The 21,230-nt window shown below is 28.1% G+C and overlaps 1 protein-coding gene across 1 annotated transcript in view; it reads left to right on the top strand.

The window, feature by feature from the left end:
• Positions 1-21,230, top strand: part of LOC100210968 (GATOR2 complex protein WDR24) — an 86,994-nt gene that overhangs the window by 6,164 nt on the left and 59,600 nt on the right. The window contains exon 6 of the mRNA XM_065810866.1: positions 18,205-18,311. Within this exon, the coding sequence (XP_065666938.1) occupies positions 18,205-18,311 (107 nt within the window). The remainder of the gene's footprint in view (positions 1-18,204; positions 18,312-21,230) is intronic.

The following is a 21,230-nucleotide window of genomic DNA, read 5'->3' as shown; positions in this document are numbered from 1 at the left end:
ACTAAACAAAACCCTATCGTTAAGAACAAAAGTATTTTGAAAAATGAAAGTAATAAGTAACAAGCATGAGCATTGTTTTGCATAAAGAAATTTCAAATGTAGAAGAACATTGAATACATTGCATGGTTTATTGTTATAATTTATCACTATAAAGAAATTGCAGTAGTTCTGCCATTGCATATTTAAAAGGTGTTGTTTAACTTTAGATTTATTTTTAAAATTACCTTATAAATTACTTCAATGCGATGATAAATAAGTCTAGATTAATGCATATATGTGCACAATATAGTTTATACATCAAGCTAGTTGCAGACTTTTTATATAAAGCACACATGCCGCTTCTTCAAACTTTTTAAATCAAATGGCATACATCTTAGATTAGTTTAATAACTCAGGAAAAAGTCTGTAGTTTAAACAATTTCAAATAGGGTAAAAAATTTTCAAAAGACACAAAAAAATGCAAATGCAAATGCACCCTGCATCACCAAATTTTCTGAAATTTGGCACAAATATTTTGAGACATTACTTAAGAAAGACTGTAAATTTTTTTTATAAAATTCTAATCTGTTTAGGATTTATAGCGACTTGATTTTGACTGAAAAATGGAGATGGGGGTGGTAAAGTGCCAAAAATATTTCCGTTTATTATTACCCTTATATGGTGCTTTTAGTAATGCCACAATGCTGTAACTTGGTACCAAAAGAGTTTAAAACCTGCTAAATCCGAAAACTTTAGTTTTGTATCGAAGCAAGGCAATGTTTTTATTTTCATTATTAAGTACATTTTATGAATCCTAAAATAGTTTATTTTAGGATTCATAAAATGTACTTAATAATGGCAATAAAAAAGGGCATTGACAATTATAGCTATAATCTGACTGATGGAAAAAAAAAATTTATTTTAATTTTTTTAAAGGTAAAATGTATGTAAACTTTACGAACCATTTTTTTTGGCCTTACGTTTACTTGAGGAGTTATTAAGGTTTGATATGAACACAAAATTTTGTGATATTTTAAAAATCAGGAAATCTCATCTTTTTACAAGTTAATCAAATTCGAAATTAACAGTTTAATAACTTTATTATTTTTATTAATTTTTTTCAACAAAATATAATGTATAAAAAAACCTATTGTGTTAATAATCTATCATCTCCAAAAGACTGTCACCGATCTATCCCATCAAGCCGTGATTCATGTATAAAAATATGACACACATACTACATAAAACAAAACAAATACAATTGTTAATAAGAAGTCAAGCTAGTTTATAAATCCTCATAATGGAGTAGCTTTTTACGCTTTATGTTTTGTCCACAACTTAATACTTGTATTATTTGTTTTTTGTTAATCTCATCTGGGATTTTTCTTGCTTCTGCTATTATTCTTTTTTGCGCCATCATCGCCGCATTATCTTAAGTCCTGTGTAGAGCAAATATAGTATACAATCTTCTAAGATAAATTTGGTTTTGACAGAGAACATGTCCCTTGTGGTTTGATTTGACTTTATATGATCTAAGGGCTACACAATTTTTATTTCATCTTGAATTGCTACATATTGACCCTGCTTGAAAAAGTATGATACTAAAGTACGAATATTTTTATCATGGTTGTTTTTTGATTGAATTCTTTCTTTAACGATGTCTCTAGATCTTTTATATGGTTTCTTATTTTGATTTTAAAATCTATGTAGATTATCTTTTAGTTGTCGTCCATGTAGTAGTTCTTCTGGAGATAATCCACATTTTATTAGAGTATTGCACAATGTTATAGTACCTTTGAAAATTTCTTTGTTTGACATATTGCACTTTTTATCATAAGTTTAACTGATTTAATAGTGGCTTGAGCTAAACTATTTGACCTTGGTTAGTACGGACTACTTGTTATGTGCTTAAATTGCCATTGTTGAGAAAACTGATGAAACAATTTTGAAATATATTGTGTACCATTATCTGAAACCAATTTCTAGAAATATTATGTACCATTATCTGAATCACTTTCTAGAAATGGTATCCCTCCGGGATACCATTTCTAGAAAATGATTCTTTGCATTCTAGTATTACATTTACCGAATTAGTATTTGAAAGCAGAAAAACTTCCAGCCACAAGCTATAATAATCAACAATAATTAACTATTATTAGCCCACGGAAACAAATTCATTGCAACCTTTTGCTACGGTCGCGTTGGAACATTATAAGCTAAAAAGGGTTCTTTTGGTTTTGATGGAAGATGCCTCATGCATGCTTTGCACTTTTTAATTAACTGTTCAATTTGGTTGTTTAAACCTGGACAGAAAAAATTGCCTGACGTGCACAATGTTTGCACTTTTTCATTCCTAAGTGACGTTTGTGCAATTTCAAAAGTATTTCTTTTCGCATACTAACTGGGATTACTATTCAGTTTTTATACATCAAGAGTCCATCAATTTTAACTATTTCATCTTTAAAATTCCAATAAGGCTGAAAATTTGTTGGACAGCATTTTTTAGAATTCGGCCATCCAGAAACTATACTATCTTCCAGTTGTTGTAAAAGTTCATCCTCCTCAGTTTTCTGCCTAATTTCTATTAATTGATTCTCCCTGCAGTAAATGAAATCTTAACAATTTCATTCTTAATTGTTGAATTCTTGGCAACATCTCAGTAAGCGAATGATAATTTAATATAGGAATTAAAGGTTTGTGATCTGTTTCTAAAATAAAATTTGGTAACCCATACAAATACTTCGACATCTGGGTGCAACCCTATAGAGCATTTCTATTTTGATTGGATAATAATTTTTCTATGTTGTTGTCAAAAATCTAGATGCACAATCATTTGGTTTGCATACCCAATCGTGATTCTGATAAACAATTACACTAAGTCCGTTTAATAAACTTTCATCTGTTCTCAATTTTATTGGTTTTGTCACATCATAGTGTGCTAAAATTGTTGAATTTGTCAAACTTTTTTTTTATCTCATTGAATGCTTTAGTATGATTTGCTGTCCATACCCATACTGATTTTAAACTTAAAAGATCTCGCAAATGTTAAGTTAGTTTAGCGAGTAATGGATTAAATTTTGATAGCTGTTGAGCCAACCAACTTTATCACAAGGATATCATCAACCAAGGAAAGTTGAGCCATACCCAGGAAACTATGCAATCCTGTAATATTTGTTGGTCTCAGGAAATTTTGTATTGCTTTAATTATTTTGCTCAAAGATTTCACACCCTCTGCTGAAATTTTATGTCCTAAAAATTCAACTTCACTTTGATTAAATACACACTTTTCTAAATTTAGAGTTCCGTGTTCTGCAAATTTACTTAGCAATGCAACTAGATTTTCATTGTACTCATTTTCTGCATTTCCAAAAACTAAAAGATCGTCCATACTTTTTACAACTCCTTTAAGACCGTCAATCACATAATCCATTTTTCTACTAAAGATTTCTGGAAGTGATGTTAATCCAAATGGACTTTTTGTTGGGGAAAAAGGAGGTGTTATGAACGTACACTTTACCTGATTTTCCAAATCCATGGTTAGTTGTCAATATCTTGAGTTAGTGTCTAATTTAGCCATATATTTACACCCATTTCCTAATAGGCCCAATGTATCATCTACACTTTTTAATTCATAGAATTTGCGTTTTGCATCTTTATTTAGTTGTATCAAATTGATACAAATACGAAGTTGTCCATTAGGTTTTTCCACAACTACAATTGGATGACACTAGTCAGTAGGTTGATCGACTACTTTGATAACACCCATCTCTTTCATATGTTCAAGTTCTAACTTTAATGGTTCTAGAAGTGGGAACGCTACTTGCCGTGGTGCTCCAATATGATATGGTGTCACATTTTCACGTACTTCATTATGTACAGGATCACCTTTAGTTGTTCCTAAGCCATTAAATACTGAAGGAAACTATTCTACCACGTTATTTTTTGTTATTTTAATCATACCGCGCATAAGTTTTTCAGGAATGTCTATTCTGGCTACATAAAACTTTTGTAAGGCAGGTTTACCTAATAAAGCAGTTTTCACATTATCACAAACATATGTGGTAATTAACTCACTGTTCTGACCATTGATTGTAAAGGATTTTTGGAAATATCCTAAGCAATTTAGTGGTTTATGATCAGGACCTAATAACTGTCTGTTACTACTATATAATTGAATAATTTTAATTCTAAACGTTTTTAAATGGTTAGGTCTTTCAACAGTAACTTCGGCATCAGCGTCAATTTTGAATTTTATTATACCATTTTTTACTTTTAATTGTATTTCCCAAGGTCCTTCTGGCACAGAACTAATCTGATCCAATTGCACAAAATCAGATTTCACACTTCCTAAGTACAGTGCTCTTGTATTCTGCTGCAAGTTTAAAAAAATTTTTATTTTGTTTTGCTGATCAGCCTCTCTCTCTGAAATATTTGATTTTCTTGTTAAACAAACTGAGCTATTTGAGAAATGATTCATTTTATTACAGTCTCTACATTTTTTTACCCCATGCTGGACATGAATCTCGACTAAAAGGATGCTTTTTTAATCAAAATTTACACGCAAATGAATTTAAACTAAAGTCTCTTTCGTTGCCAGTGTTCTTTGTCTGTGAATTAAATTTTTTCTGTTATATAATTGTTGTCTTATCGGGTCAACATTTTCACTTTTATTATTTTGTAATTCAGATACACCATATTGTGCTTTTTTGGAAAAACAACAAATTTGTACTGCTTTATGCAGTGCTAATGTCTTTTCAGAAAAAAATTTTCTCATACTTTGTCACATCGTATCCCAGAAACAATTTTATCTCTTAATAAACTGTTAAGACAATCGGCTGTTTTACAAAAATTGCAGTTTCTACTTAATAATTTTTTTTCTGTCAAGAAATCATCAAAACGTTCACCATCTTCTTGAAAACGTTTAAATTATTTGTCTTTCCAAAGTTTTATTAATAATACTCTTGGCAAAAACTTCCATTTTTTTCAATATAATAGAAGGGTCTTTTTTTTCATCTTCAGGTAGACTTAATGGTTCATAAATGTTTCAAGTTTCTGATGAAAATGTATACCTTGAAATAGCAGCTTGATATGCAAGTGGTTTTTTCTCTAAATCTGACAACAAAACATAATCATGCCATTTCTCAATCCAAGAGCAAAATGCAGCATATCTACGACTAAATCTAAAATTGGAGGACAAACACCAACTTTACCACTTTCTGCCATTTTTTATAAATATATTATCTTGTTTAATCTCAAGATTAAACAAGATAATCAGTACATACTATAAAACTTTATTTTCGCATGTTTATTTACATACTTTTAGCACCATGTTGTGGTAATAATCTATCCTCTCCAAAAGACCGGCACTGATCCATCCGATCAAGCCATGATACATGTGTATAAATATGACACAAAACCTTTTGAAAAATAAATACTCAATTTAAGTGATTTTATATATACTTTTCATTCACATTATTTATAAATTTTACAAAAAATAAAAGAATAAAAAAAAGATTGGATAAGACATATCAGACTCAGCAAACTTGAAATTATTTTTAATATAAGCATCTCTTTCTTAAGGAAAACAATTTTTTTAAAGTCGTCTTTGGCTAAATAGTAGCAAAGTCCTGTTTTTGTAGTTGTACTTCAACTTTGCAAATGATGTGGACATCTGGATTCCAGCATTGGCTATCCACTTGTGACCATTTAAATAACTGTGCTGAAACACTTAGAAACATAAATTTGACAAGCACATCTTTTTCTTCTGGATTAATGACTTCAATGACTCCTATCCACCACTTTTGCTCATAGGAAACACAGGCATAATCATCTGGTACTAAGTTTACAGTTGTTTCATGGATGTTTCCAAAGTCATGAATGAATTCAAAATCTTCATCAACCTGCATAGCTTTGCACCTATCTAGACAAAATAACAACATATGCATTTATTTTGTTTTACTTATTTTGTTGAATGTTTTTTTGTTAAAGGCATTAAAAGAAAAGTCTAAAATAAAACAAAAATATTTTTGAAGATGATTCCACACAAATAAAAAATCTATTTGAGTTTATCAATAAAAATTATGTTTTTTAAAGATAATAAAAGGTATATTCAATTTTTTTACCTTTCGATGGCCAAGTGGTACAAACTGTTGGTACAAATTGTAACTACCTGTTCCAGGTATGGTATTTGCAGTATCCAATCGTTCCTTAAGTGTGTTTCTCACCAAAGTTAAATCTTCTGATGATATATCAATGAAATGTTTTCATTTCAATATTTGTTCATTGCTTGTGGAGATGAAATATGATTACCCATATCTTTTTGTGGAGATGAAATATGATTACCCATATCTTTTTGTGGAGATGAAATATGATTACCCATATCTTTTTGCAAACTTGCTAGTGTTGCTCAATGTTTGACTGTACCACCTATCTCATCACAAGGTTGCTTACCGTGACTAGTTGCAAAAAAAGTTCCCCTTATCAGAAAGACCAAAATCTTCAGGATGGAAACAAAGATTCAAAATATTTTTGCAATTCTTATATTCAGGGATTATCTTTATCCGGATATTTCCGGAATTCCGGATATCTTTCTCAACTTTTAGTTATTCCGGATATTCAAAATGTTTTCCATACATACAAGTTTAGGTATATATATTTTTGTAATATATTTCTTTTTTTAAGCTTTTTTACTTATCACTCATACAAAACTTAAAAAAGTTAAAAAAAAAAAAAAATTAGAAACAACTTAGCTAAAAGCAAAGTTAAGAGGAAAATATAATGTGGATATTTTACTCAAACAATTTTCCGGATTTTTAAGATATGGTCTGGATGATCTATGTATATTGACCTGCACACCCATCTGAAAAGTATTCAAGATTTTTTTGTTTAAGGTAGATTTGTTTTAATATCATTGCTGACAACATCAATAATTTTATACACCATGTTCACATCATGCATCATATCATCTGAAACAATACAATAAGATTTGTCCTTGATATAACCTTCTTTTTTGAAATAAAAGATCACAAGATGAAGTGTGCATTGTAAATTTGTCCAATCAAAGCTTTGTACTGAACTACAAATTTATAGTTTTCTGAAAAATCACCAGAAATAATGCTGTTACCTCATTCATAACTTCCTTTCTTGATCTCAGGTATGATGCTTGACTCTTAGCTAAATACGAGTGTGGTGCAAGTTTTGTCAGTTTTTTTACATACTAGTTTAACATATTCAGACACTGGCTCTTAATTATGTGTTAAGTTTGACCTATCTGTTGTTATGTGTTAAGTTTGATCTATCTGTTGTTATGTGTTAAGTTTGACCTATCTGTTGTTACGCGTTAAGTTTGAACTATCTGTTATTATGTGTTTGAACTATCTGTTGTTATGTGTTTGAACTATCTGTTGTTGTCCACTGATCAAATTCTACTTCATTGTCATTTTCAAGCTCTCCAATTAAATCATAAAGTTTTTCAACCAATGCATTCATAGTTGCTGGGCATCTTTCACATTTCAGCATTATACAATCTTTAATAGTCATTATACAATCTTTAATACACCATTTTGGTCGCAATGTGCTAAACCTCGAAAACCCTATTTTTATTTCTGGGTTCATGGTTTTTAAAGGCAAAAAACAGTTCCTTTAAATTACATAAGAGCAAACGTTTTTTCATATGAACATATTTCTTTATGCTTACATAGTCCTTTTTACCAGGTATTATATGGCTAAACAAGCTATAAACAAGTTTGCTTTTTCCATATACTCATTATCGAAACTTGACTGTTCTTTCAAACTTTCTTGTGATATATTTAGGGAGGTGACTTCTTTTTATAGAGATTTTTCATGCTGTCAATTTTGGTTTACTCTCTTTGATTTTACCTGACTTATGCAATAGGAGATATTCTAGCAGCTGTAAAGTGTGTATTTACACACTCTTTTTATTTTGAATAGATGTTACACTAACAATATCAAAATCTTCATAATTTTTATTTTCACCTATACTTTTTGATAAATGTTTCATAACTTTACTAAGACAGGTTGGACACAACTTTTTTCTAGGTATAAGACTTTAACCTACGGTTTCTACTTCTAACACAGTCACACAGAGATGCTGAAAAGAAAATGTAACTATATTACTTAAATACTATAACATTAATTATACTATTATTATAAATCAATAAATTAATCCTATTACAAAAAACTTATAAACAACTTATTAAGAATGGTATTACCCATTAAAATGTAAATATATGAACTTTTACCTCTACACACTTTTTTGTGAGTCACTTTTTTGTGAGTCAGCAAGTGACAGCATCTTTTCTGATTACTCTCATATCTCAATATTAACATATCATGATGGTGTTAGTAAGTGGTCGGGCCCTGGCTAAAAATGAGACTTTTTGCAAACCCGGCCCCGGCAAAATTATAAGATTTAGCAGGGAAAAAAATTTATAATACTTTTTGTATTATAATTTTAGATTTACATTTACTATTTATTACATACTGGCATATATTTATATATTTTTAAACTCTAATTTATTTTCAACAACATTGCAAGCAACCACTATTAAGTTATGAGTTACTTTAAAATAGAGGACAGGTTAAAATACTAGAAAATGGTTAACTGAAGACTTTAAAAGTTGCAGGATGTATTAAAAATGAAAATATGAAGATGGAGAAGCGTTAAAAGGCTTTTTTGATGTGCAAAGACAAAAACTGAATTAATAAAAGTTTTTATAGCATGAAGGGACAGATACAGTAAAAGGATGCAACTTGTTGAATTAGAAGCCAATTAAGGATGAGTTTTGGTTTATCGTAATAGTGATGATAGCTCGTTTGAACATTGATCATGGTAGTATTTGTAGAAAAAAGAAAGAAATTCAACCTTACAACAACGGGAGAGTGGTTCAAGCTTGGCAGATAAAGCAGGTCTAACTACATTTACAATATGCTTTTAGGCTTTGTCTGAGAGTAAGAGGGTTGTTATTCGTCGATATAGGAATGCCAACAATATTGAAATATTTTTTTGCACTAAATAAATGAGTTTTGTTGCGTTAAAAAATTTAAATCCACAAGCCACTGCAAACTTTAGGTTGTTACAGAAGGGAGATCAGACTAAAAACCGGCACTTGTTCTAAGCAATCAAAAAGTGAAGATTTTTTGTCAAGACAATAGTATAAAGTTGAGTCCTTAGCTAATAGAGGTACTTTAGATGTAAAATTTTCATGAAGATTGTTATCGTAGATAAAAGAAACATTAAAAAGCAAAGAACCTTTTGGTACCCTTAAAGTTACTTGAAATAAAGTGGAGTGTAGGCCTTCAAGAATAACTTTAATTCTACAGTTAGAAAGAAATAATTTATTAATCTCAAAAACTTCACATGAAGAAACTAATAACAGAGTGAAGAGTAATCATAGGATAGTTAGAGAGGTCAAAATGTTTTCTAGAGTTTTGAAAATTGTAACATTTTATTTAGCACTTTTTAAAAGTTTAGCAAAAATTGAAGAGAATTCTGGAGAACACTTTTTTAAGACTATGATGGAAGTCTTGTCTGGAGTACAAACTGTAGAAGTGTTCAATTGAAAACTAACTTTATCATTAGAAGCCATAGTGATTTTAATGTTTAACAATGGGGTAATCTGTTAAACTGTCAGGAAGAGTATGGCCATTAGATTCAAGAGTTGAATTAGAGTGAGATTTTTTTTGCAAAAATTTCTGCCTTTTTCTGGGGAGAAGTAAAAAGTCAGACCCATGAATTAGAGATTAAATGTTAGACTTACTTTAGTTACTGACACTGTTGAAGACTTACTAAAAGTCTCTAGATCCTAACATCTGAGATAAGAAACAAGATTTAGTAAACTTAGAATAACAGAGCTTAATATCAGACAGGACCTTTTTACATTGGCTTCTTGGAATAATAAAAGGACAATTGTTTATAAGAGAGATGCTCTTGTAAAAAAGATCAAAAAAATGATTACTGTTTAATAAAGCAACTGTTCAAGGTGGTAAAAAATGCAGAGTAGAATGAGAGTTGATTTAATATTGAAGAGAAGGAATAGAAGCTTCCAAGCTTTTATTCCAGTAGGAATAAAAACTTTTAAGATGCGCTTTATGCATACATATTATGGGTATAAACATATATTTTTGCTATTTATTTAGATGTTAGCAAGCAATATCCTTTCATATTTATATAAACTACAGTATTTATATGGTGTAGTATTTGCCAAAATAGAAGATGATCAGATGAATGTGTGGTGTGACTCTAACACGACAAGAAAAGGAGGCATAGTTCTAGACAGATTGAAAAAAGCGTCTTATTGGACAACATTTGTTAGAGAAGATTAAAATGATTTAGGTATCAGACTGTAGAGGTAGAAGCTTCAGAAGAAAACGCAGTGGTGGAAGTAAGAAAATTTGAAGAGAGTGCCTTAAATATTGTATGAATGAGGTTTAGTTAAAGAAAGAAAATGCTCACAAAAAAACATTACTTAATATTGTTTAATTTAATGACATAACTATTATGTAATGAAAAAAGAAAAATATTAGAAAAACAGCATAAAAGAGCAAAGCTAAAGCCTGATGATGACGATGATGATGATGATGATGATGATGATGATGATGATGATGATGATGATGATGATGATTATCATAATCATCATAATCATGATCATGATGGTGATCAATGACGATGATGATCATCATCATTGATCACCATCATGATCATCATCATTAATGATCATGATGGTGATGATGATGATCATCATCGTGATAATAATGATGACTATGATGATTATGTTGATCATAATGTTTATATCCGGGTATATTTTATCAAACCTGGCCCCGGTCAAATATCAACCCTGGTTGTTTATTAGATGGTGTGTGCATTTACTAGTAATTTGTTTTTCTTTCAAATTTGTTTGTTTTACAAGTAATTTATGATCATTCCTGTCAATATCTTCAATCAGATTTCTTACTTAGGTATATGATTGTTTATAACAAGCTCAATAATCATTTACAAACAAACGATTTTGTTATTCATATAAAACTATAATGAGGATTTATAATCTAAACACTTAAGTACAAAAAATCTTAAATACAATATTCCTAATGAGCAAGGTACATTTGAACACAAACAATATGGTTAAATAAAAATAAAATTTTATTTATAAAGAACATATTGTTTGAAAAATTAGCTATTAGTTTTAATAGACATATTCTAAATGCCTAATTATTTACTAATTCTCTACTAATTATCTACCAAAAATTAGGGTGAAAGTAGATTATAACTAAATATAATTATAGTTAGTTATATATCTTAACAAGGTAATTTTTATTGGATATTATACATTTATCATTTTATTACTTATTTTATTGATGAGATAATCACTATTTTATTGATGAGATAATCACCATTTTATTGATGAGATAATCACCATTTTATTGATGAGATAATCACCATTTTATTGATGAGATAATCACCATTTTATTGATGAGGTAATCACCATTTTATTGATGAGGTAATCACCATTTTATTACCATAAAACAATCAATACAAAAAAAGATTATTTAATATTGTTTAATTTAATGACATAACTATTATGTAATGAAAATAGCAATGCAAATGACATAACTATTATGTAATGAAAATAACAAGAAATATTTATAAATTCACAAAATATTGTTCAATATTTTATGACAACTTTGTAAAAATTTAAATCACATGACACACATACTGTTTTTTTTAAATTAACTGACTCAAAATTAGATAAAAAACAAATATAATTGTATTTAGTTCAATATGAAAATGAAGTTTGCTAACTTATTTTTTTTTAAATTTCTTCAGAAAAATTGAAAAACCAAAACATCAATAACTCTTCAGCAAAACATAATGTCAAAACAAAATTGGTTCGTAAAGTAGATATATGTCTAATTTTTAAGAAATTTAAAACCAAAAGTTTTTTCTATCAGTCAGATTTTTTTTAAAGCTAAAGTTGTCAATGCTCTTTTTTATTGTCATTAGTTAGTGTATTTTTTAGAACTTAAAATAAAATATATTTTTTTGTTTTGAGAGATACAAATCTATAATTTTCAGATTAAACAGGTTTTAACTACTTTGGTACCAAATTTAGGCTTTGCAAAATTACTACAAGCACCTTATAAGGGTGATAGTAAATGGACACATTTCTGGCACTTTTCCCCCCTCATTTTTTAGTCAAAATCTAACAAGCTTTAAGTTGTTGTAATTCTTCAAGGGAGAATAAATTGTTGAAAAAAATTCACAGTCTTTCCTAACTTACATCTTTACACATTTGTGCCATATTTCAGTGAATTTGGTGATGTAGGGTACAAAACCTTGTTTTTTGAAAAATATTTACTCAATAGTAATATTTATACAATATTATAAAAATCTAAAATGTTAGTACTCTATGGATATATTAAAACTGGTCAAAAAAACCCTCGATTCATTTGAACAAAACACCGGGTATCTCATATGCTTCACATTTGAGTAATAGCCTTTTGTATGGTACCTTTAACATTATCAGTGAAATTGTAAACTCCCCTCTTCCCCTCCTTCCTCTGCTTATGTACTCATTATTTATTACAAAATAAACTCCCCTTCCCAATCCCTAATTTATAAAATTTTCAAAGTAGTAAAAAAAACAACTTTGAGTTAATTCTGTATATCTCTGTTAGATAACATAATTTTAATTTTTAAAACTTGTGATATTCAATGCTTTTGTAATTTTAAATTTTTCAAATTTAAATGGTAGCTGAGTAGTGCTTTGAGTTTATTTTAATAGCAACCTCAATTCACTACCAAATTTTCTAGGTGAAAGCGCCTTTGCAACTCTGTTGCCAAATAAAAAAGCCTGTATGCAACAGAGTTGCAGACCAAGTCTCCTTATCACCCAGCTCTTATCATATATAGGTCATTAACTCTAAAAAAACCCTTTAAAGTCTGAAGTCAAATTATTATTGATATCATAACTTACAAAAGCTGGTTTTAATAGCTTGGTATTGGCATCCTGTAATACACTAACAAGATTGTTAATTTTGCCATTGTTTTTTCTGTATGATTAAAATTTTTTTAAATATTAAAATTAAGTTTGGCTTCTTCTAACTAATTATTTAAACATTTGGCTACAAAACATAGTTTTGGTGGAAGATTCAACTGAATTGTTTTGGTGGAAGATTCAACTGATAAAACCTAAAATTTATAAAAATTATATAACTTTTATTAAAAATAGTTCATTTAATAAGTAAAAATAAAAAATAAACAAACTAAATTGTGATAATGCAAACAAAAGATTATTATGTTATGTATAAAATTGTTTTCCTATCTTTTTTTTTTTTTTTTTTTTGTCAATTCACCTCCCCAAGGCCCAGAAGGCCACTACAGATGAGGAGACTACTTAATTGTGATTATAACCTTCTCTCAACTCTATAACTCCGAAACACGATACTTGACAAACAAGGCTGCTTGTGGAGAAACAAGTTGAGTGCGGTACTACCAGGGACGTGGTGGGAATTGAACTTGGAAGCTCTCGGTTATGAAGGGAGCGCTCTACCACTACACCACTACCGCATCTATCTATCTTTATATATATATATATATATATATATATATATATATATATATATATATATATATATATATATATATATATATATATATGTATATATACATATATATATATATATATATATAAATATATATATATACATATATACATATATACATATATACATATATACATATATACATATATATATATATATATATATATATATATATATATATATATATATATATATATATATATATATATATATATATATATATATATATATATTATATATATATATATATATATATATACAGTGCTCAAAGTGGAGAAAAAAAAGTAATGAGATAGTATTCGGTAAATTAAAAATACTATCCCATCTAATCATTGTCATATACTGAAATATATATTAAGGTGGAAGGTTGGTTTATACTTTATTAAAAGATGATGGTATGGCATCTCGCCTCACTTCGAGCACTGTATATATATATATCAGTCCTTCATGTAAGAGGCATGCGATTGTACGCCTTATTTGACCACACATATAATACTTTGTTTTCACAACTTGGCCACAGCTCTTTGCATGTTTTGATAATTAATGTTTTTAAAAAATGCGCCTAAAAAACTGAGCAAACGTAGGTTAAGATGAGCAATTCATGAACTGAGGAGAGGATAAAATCTAAAAAAATATAAAATTAAACTAAAAAAATAAAATTTTTAAAGAATAACAAATTTAATAGAAGAAAAACCAAAAAAAAAATTAAACATTTAATGTAAACGTAATTGTAAGAAAGTTAAAAAAAAAAGTTTATCACAGCTTTATCAATCTTTATCAACCCCTTCCATGAATAAATAGACTAATACAAAGGCAGATCCATAGTGAGGGGGAGGGCTATGAAGGCATCTGCCCCCCCCCCTCCCCTTCAGATTTTCTATTAATTTTTTTTAGAAATTGGTATATTTAACACAGCACAGTGTTTAAAAATGTAAGTAAATTAGTCTTTTTAAAAGTGCCATAAAATTTAATAAAATTTTGCAATTCAAAATCTAAATTTTATTAAAAAGTTAATAGGATACAGGGTGCAACAAATCGACGTGCGCACGTCTGTTAAAGAAAGATTTTTTTGATTAAGATTTTTCAAAACAATTGCATTACTTCAGCAATTTTTTTCCAAATAAATTTATTGCGGTAGTTTATCAATAGTAAATTTATTACAGTAGTGGAGTTGTGGTAGAGCGCTCGCTTCATAAGCGAGAATATTTGAGTTTGATCCCCGCCATGTCCCTGGTAGTACCGCGCTCAAATTGTTTCTCCGCGCAGCAGTCTTGTTTTTCAAGGTTCATGTTTCAGATTTATACTGTTGAGAGAGGGTTATAACCACAAGTAGCCTCCTTGTCCGTAGTGGCCTTTATGACCTTTGGGAAGTGAATTTACATTAAAAAAAACACACACACACGTTTAAAAAAAACATACTATTTAAAATAAAAAACAATTAATTTCAGAGACTTTTAAAAAAACCATGTCAAGCCATGATACTTTTTTCAATAGCGTTATGTAAAATAATCAAGTATATATCTATTTAAGAAAGTAACTTTGTTTTAGCATGGTTTTTGCATGTAAAATTTGCATACTTTAGTAAATCTAAAGTATGCAAATTTTACTTAAAATGAATGCTTAGCAATGATTCTTTGCAATTACTTCAAAAGAAACCATGCTTGAACATTATTCTTTCATTGAAGAAAGCAATCTTAATATTTAAGCATTTCTTTTAAAGTAATTAGAAATTACATTGAAAATTTATAGCAAATACATTCATTTTAAATAAAATTTTGCATGCTTGGTTTTTTAAAAAAAAATTCATATTCTTTAAAGGAAGTAATGTTTGTTTGCATATTAAAAACACTTTTGAAAAGAATTTTTAAGTTTTGTTGAAATATATATAACCTAATAAAATATATAGAATTATTATGTTTATTACAGTTTTCATTTTTTATAATGTGTTTAAAAACACCAATAGTATAATATTTTTATTAACTTATTATTAAATACTTAATATGGTATTATTCGTTTTAAAGGTTTTAAGAAAGAAATGTCAAAACAACTTTTATTTTAAGTTTCTTTTATTTTAGTTTCTTCAAGTTTACTTATTAGTAAATAAATTTTAAAAAGTAAAAATTAGAAAAATTCACTATTATGTATCATTAAATAACAGTTTACAATCATTAGGTCATTGCACATTAGTTATCATTAATTTGCGTGCACTTTGCAAATGTGTAAATAAAAAAAAATAAAAAAAATTTGATTAAATTTACCAAGTATCTTTGATATTTTTAATAACTTATTAACTAGAATAAAAATTATTTGAAAATAAAATTCCTTTATTTGACATAAATCTCTTAAATTAGACCTTTGTCAATAAATAAAAATATGTAGGTCAACTTTCAACAGAAAAAAAAAACTTGTTGCGCCCTGGGATAGTTAAAAAATAGTTTGCAGGTGCAATTATTTCAAGATTATTGTAATTATTTTGTTTTCTTATATGTAAGGTGCTTTTTTCAGCAACAGTATTCGATGCAAGCAAAAGAATGAAACAGATGTGTTTAAAATTTTTTAAAAGTCTATTTGTAAAATATATTTATGTATTATTAATGTAAATAATTTTTTAAATTAGAATTATATTTCCACGAGAAAACTTTTTGCAATGATTTTTTGATAACTTCTGTACTCATTTTGCTTTAAACTCTAATCTGAATATTTTTTTTAATGATTCTTTTTATTACATTGCAATAAAGTACTCTAGAAATTTTGTAGCAATTTAATTGTAATTATGGAATCAATTAAATTAAAAATCGCATTTATATTTGCTTTTTTTTTTAATGCATTTTTTAAAAGCACTAATTGTCAAAACATGCAAAGAGCCGTGACCAAGTTGTCAAAACAAAGTATTATACGCTTGGTCAAACAAGGAGTGCCACCACACACCTCTTACAGGAAGGCCTGATATAGATATATATATCTTATCTAAACATGCATTTATAGTTGAGAAATTTCAACAGGAGTACCACAGAATAGTGTTATGGGCCCATTTCTATTTTCTATATTTGTGTCTCCTGTAAATTGCATCATAACAAAACATGGAGCTAATTATTAAAGATGTCATGAATATTCTGTAATAATTTCGTATTCGGCCTGTTTGTCTGCTTTTTATTGTTTGGTATTTAGTTAAATATTGCAAACTATTCTGCTGAATACCAGATGGTAACAAAAAAAAACACATAAAAACAGTTTACAAATAACTATTTTTTTAAATTTTTTATTTAAGAAAATAATTGGCGTATTTGATACTTAAAATATAAAGTGGTAGGTTATGATAAATATTTTTTCATCATTTAATTAGTAATGAATCGTTTGAATAGCAAATGGTTGCGAACTTCTCATTAATTATACATATTTTCAAAAATAGCCATTCACTATGTACACTGCTACCGGCAAATAATATGAAAGTTTTAGCAAGTTCTGTTAAGATAATCTTTTTTACTTGTAAGGGCTTGTCCAATTTAAGCAAACAGTTTCATGTCAAAAGATTCATTTTATTTTCTACATCTTCAAATATGTGCATATTTTTTGCAGAGAATGGGTTAATTGTTTTCATTTACATTATATTTCTTACGAAGTGGAGATAAATCATCACCGGTGCAACTAGGCACCGATGATGGTTCACCGGTGCCTAGTAGCATGGGTGAATCATTATTAAACAACTTTTCATTGAGAAAGCATAACCTTTCGCTGACTTAATCTTTCTCAGAGCTTTTAAATTTTATTGGTGTTTTGCTGATTGTATTTTAACTAATACCTTAAAATTAGCTTTGAAATGTACAATAAAAAAAATAAGCATATAATTAACATTCCCATTAAACTTAATCCATAAGATAAAACCATTAAAGTTCAAGTTGTAGCGAAGATATCATTTTTAATAAGTTTAGAGTTCTTTGTGCTATATCTATCAATAGCAACTTCTTTTTTTTTAATCTTTTTGAATAGTTTGAAGGGTATAATACTTTTATACATAACTATAGTTAAAACAATTTGATGTAACAGTCAACAAATAATGTTTGCTGTGATGCAATCTAGTCACTAATCAAATGAAAGGACCCGCTGGGTAGTTAACATATTCACTTCAATGACACTGGTCAAAACCTTCAAAATTAACTAATTGTCATTGAATATTTGAAAGCTGAATATTTGGTGCTTCAGTCAAGCACCTAGTCGATTATTTGGTATTCAGCAAAATCACTGTTTATGATTATCATCCAGGTTACTAGGTCATAAACCTAGTAACTTGGGTGGTAATCAACATAGTGGTAGTAACTCAAGAATTCTTTGATTTTGGTCAAGAATTCTTTCTGATCAGCAAAACAAGTTTAAAAAAAACAGGCATCCATAGGCAACATAATGGAAACTCATTTAAATTAGCAATAAGTCTAAGATTTTAAAACCCAACTAACTAAAAAGAGTGACATACTTGTTTAAATTCAACTTTTATGAATTTCACTTGCTGAAATCTATAGAAAATTTTATTTTAAAAATATTTTAAAATAATATTAATATATAAGTAATTTTCATGATTTAATGTTAATTAAAATTATTTGTTTTTTATAGATCATATATTTCAGCAGCATTATCGCTTTGTCAATAAAATCTGCTTTCATCCGACTGATCCAACATTACTTATGAGCTGTTCACAGGATGGAAACATGAACTGTTTTGTAAATTTTTTTAAAATTATTACAGACATAGCTGACATTCTATTGAACTTAATTGAAATCTTCTAGAATTCAATTAAATGCATCCCTAGAAATTCAACAGTAATCTTTAGTGATTTCTGGGTAGTTTTTTAGCTCAATGAGGAATCCTTAATTTAAAAAAAATAGTTTTTATAAAGTTTAACCTATTTATTCTACTAAAAACTATTGTTTTTTTTAAATTCCTTTAAAGTTTGAAGAAGTAAAAATATACTATATATTTTTGTGTGCATATTTTAAAATGTAATATACAAATAACAACAGCAAAAATAATTTATTATATTTTAAATAAACTATATAAAAATATATTAACACTACTTCCCATAATTAGTCAGAACCATTCTTCCTGACATCAACTATTGTAAAGATCAATTGTTTTTATTGTGACACTTGATAGAAATTTTCCAAGATTTAAGAATTTGCTTTATCCCCAAGATAGTTTTATATCAGAGTTTGCTTACTTCTGGGTAATTTAATCAAGTCTTGACTGTCTATGATAAAACTGTTGCTAAGTAATATTTCTATTAGTTATCAATTTATCTATATTTCAATGTATTTTAATTTTGATAATAATAGTTGTGACTTGGATATAACTTAATACAATATTAAAATTTATTTAAGCTGAACTAAAATAAAAAGAGTTGGTTTCTATTTTATGTGTGAAAATCCGCTATTTGTTATTTTACAAATTATAAGTTCATCTTATATATGTAAAATAAACAATGTATACAATTTTTTTAAGTAACAGTTCAGTATTTTAAAAAAAAAAAAAACATTATGTTATAAAACAATATTTTTTATTATATTAATAATATAATAAAATGAAAAGTTACAGTAAAAGGGTGCAACTTAACTGAGTCACACAAATCAAGTTTTGGTTGATAGAACAAATGATGATAGCTTGAACAGCAACCATGGTGTTATTTATAGAAAAGAGAAAAAGATGCAACAACATTGGAACTCAAGGTTAGCTTACATTTACATTTGTTTTTGGATCTTGTCTCAAAGAAAAAGGACAGTAGTAGAAGAACAAACTGAAATATAACAACAGTGTTCCATACTATGACAAATAAGCAAATAAGAGAGTTATAGAAGTAAAGAATGGAATCAGGAGCAAGAATGTGACAAGCATGTTAAAACATGTTTAGTTGCATAAACTATATTTAGACCCAATTAATGGAGAGTCTATTGTTTTCTATTAAAAAGAAAGTTTTCTTTACAATACAATTGGTCTTTTAATTGAGTCCAAGTATGGTTCATATAACTCAACATCAAAAACTGTAAATTTATCAAACACATGCGCTTATGCTAATCTAAATCTGTACCTCACATCTATTACATTAATGAAAATGATTTGAATGGCATTGACAAGTTGTCTTGAAGACTTGTGAAGAACAAGTTGTTTTGAAGAACTTCAAGACAACTTGTGTTAAACTTGGCTTAACTTCACTGAGTGGCAAAGGAAAATGTGGGACTCATATCCAAAAGTTTAAATTTAAAAATGAATTTGAGTTGATCACCTGGTAATTTATTTATATATACTCTGCTTGATTGTCAATGCTCTACTATCGATAACTTGTGATGATAGTAGAGACATTGATCCAGAAAATTGACAAAATCACACAATCTGTAAAACTGAAATATGTTGTCATTGAGTGCGATTATGCATGCTCATCATAAAGTCATCAATAGCAATTGTTAGCATTGCAAATTGGTGTTGCCCACACACAAATTTTTTTATTAGTTATACAAGATAAAAAATTGATTAGAAAGATAGAAATAATTAAATACAGAAATTTTTTCTGTATTTAATAAATTGATTGTTAGAGCAATTGAAAAAATTTTTTTTTCGATAAACAAACTTAACAAAAAGGCAAATTGAAATATATTAAAAAATTATTTTGTTTTGATTAATATTATAGTATTTTGATTTTAACAAACTTTTTTTAAATTATAGCTACCAATATGCAAATTTAATTATGGATGTATATAAAATAGAAAGAAATGTACTTTTTTCCTGCTATTTTCTTGGCATTTGTTTTTTTTCAAATAGCCGCTGCAATTTTTTTTTGTTAAGCAATTTATAATTTGTATTGAAAAAAACTTGTTCATATGTTTGTACATGCAAAAAGAAAGTTTATCTGTTTCTGGAATTATATGTTTCATTATAAGTCAATTTATCTGTTTCTGGAATTATAAGTTTCAAATTATAAGTCAATTTCATGTAATTTTAATAATAATTTCAATTTTTTTTGCATATTATTAATCAGTTTATCAATATATTTATGCTTTCATCATTGATAAAATTGAAAAACAGTCGATTTAGCATTGGTATCATCCAGAGTTGTTAGCAAGGCCAAAGGTAGCAAGGCCAAGGCCACACGTTACAAGGTCAAAGCCAAGACCAAGACCAAAAGTTACAAGGCCAAGGCCAAGAGTTTTAAGGTCAAGGCCAAGATTAAGAGTTTCAAGGCCAAGGCCTACGCAAACATTTTCAAGACCAAAGACTTCAATTTTTCCCTTTAAGGCCATTTATTAACAAAACTGTAAGTAGCAAATGCTGTGACAATAAAACCACATTTTGTAAAATAAAAACCAAGGTTATGCGCAGAATTCAACAAAATCAATAAGAAAAAAAGTCACCAATGGTAGGACTCGAACCATGGCTTATTAGATCAGAAGCTCGGCGCGCTATCCACTCGACCACGCTGGCACCTTGATTAGCGAAAATTTTCAAAGTTATATAATAATTTTTTTAATGGAAATAAAAGCTGTAGATCAAAATTAAGGAGAGCTTGATGCAATGCAATTTTCAAGTGAAACACAAACTGTAAAACTTGATACATGTTTCAGTATGTTATAACATTACTTAATTTGAAATTT

This window comes from Hydra vulgaris, chromosome 11, assembly GCF_038396675.1.
Source record: "Hydra vulgaris chromosome 11, alternate assembly HydraT2T_AEP".
Classification (NCBI taxonomy): domain Eukaryota; kingdom Metazoa; phylum Cnidaria; class Hydrozoa; order Anthoathecata; family Hydridae; genus Hydra; species Hydra vulgaris.
The sequence above is the reverse complement of the archived record's forward strand: the minus strand, read 5'-3'. Positions and strand labels throughout refer to the sequence as shown.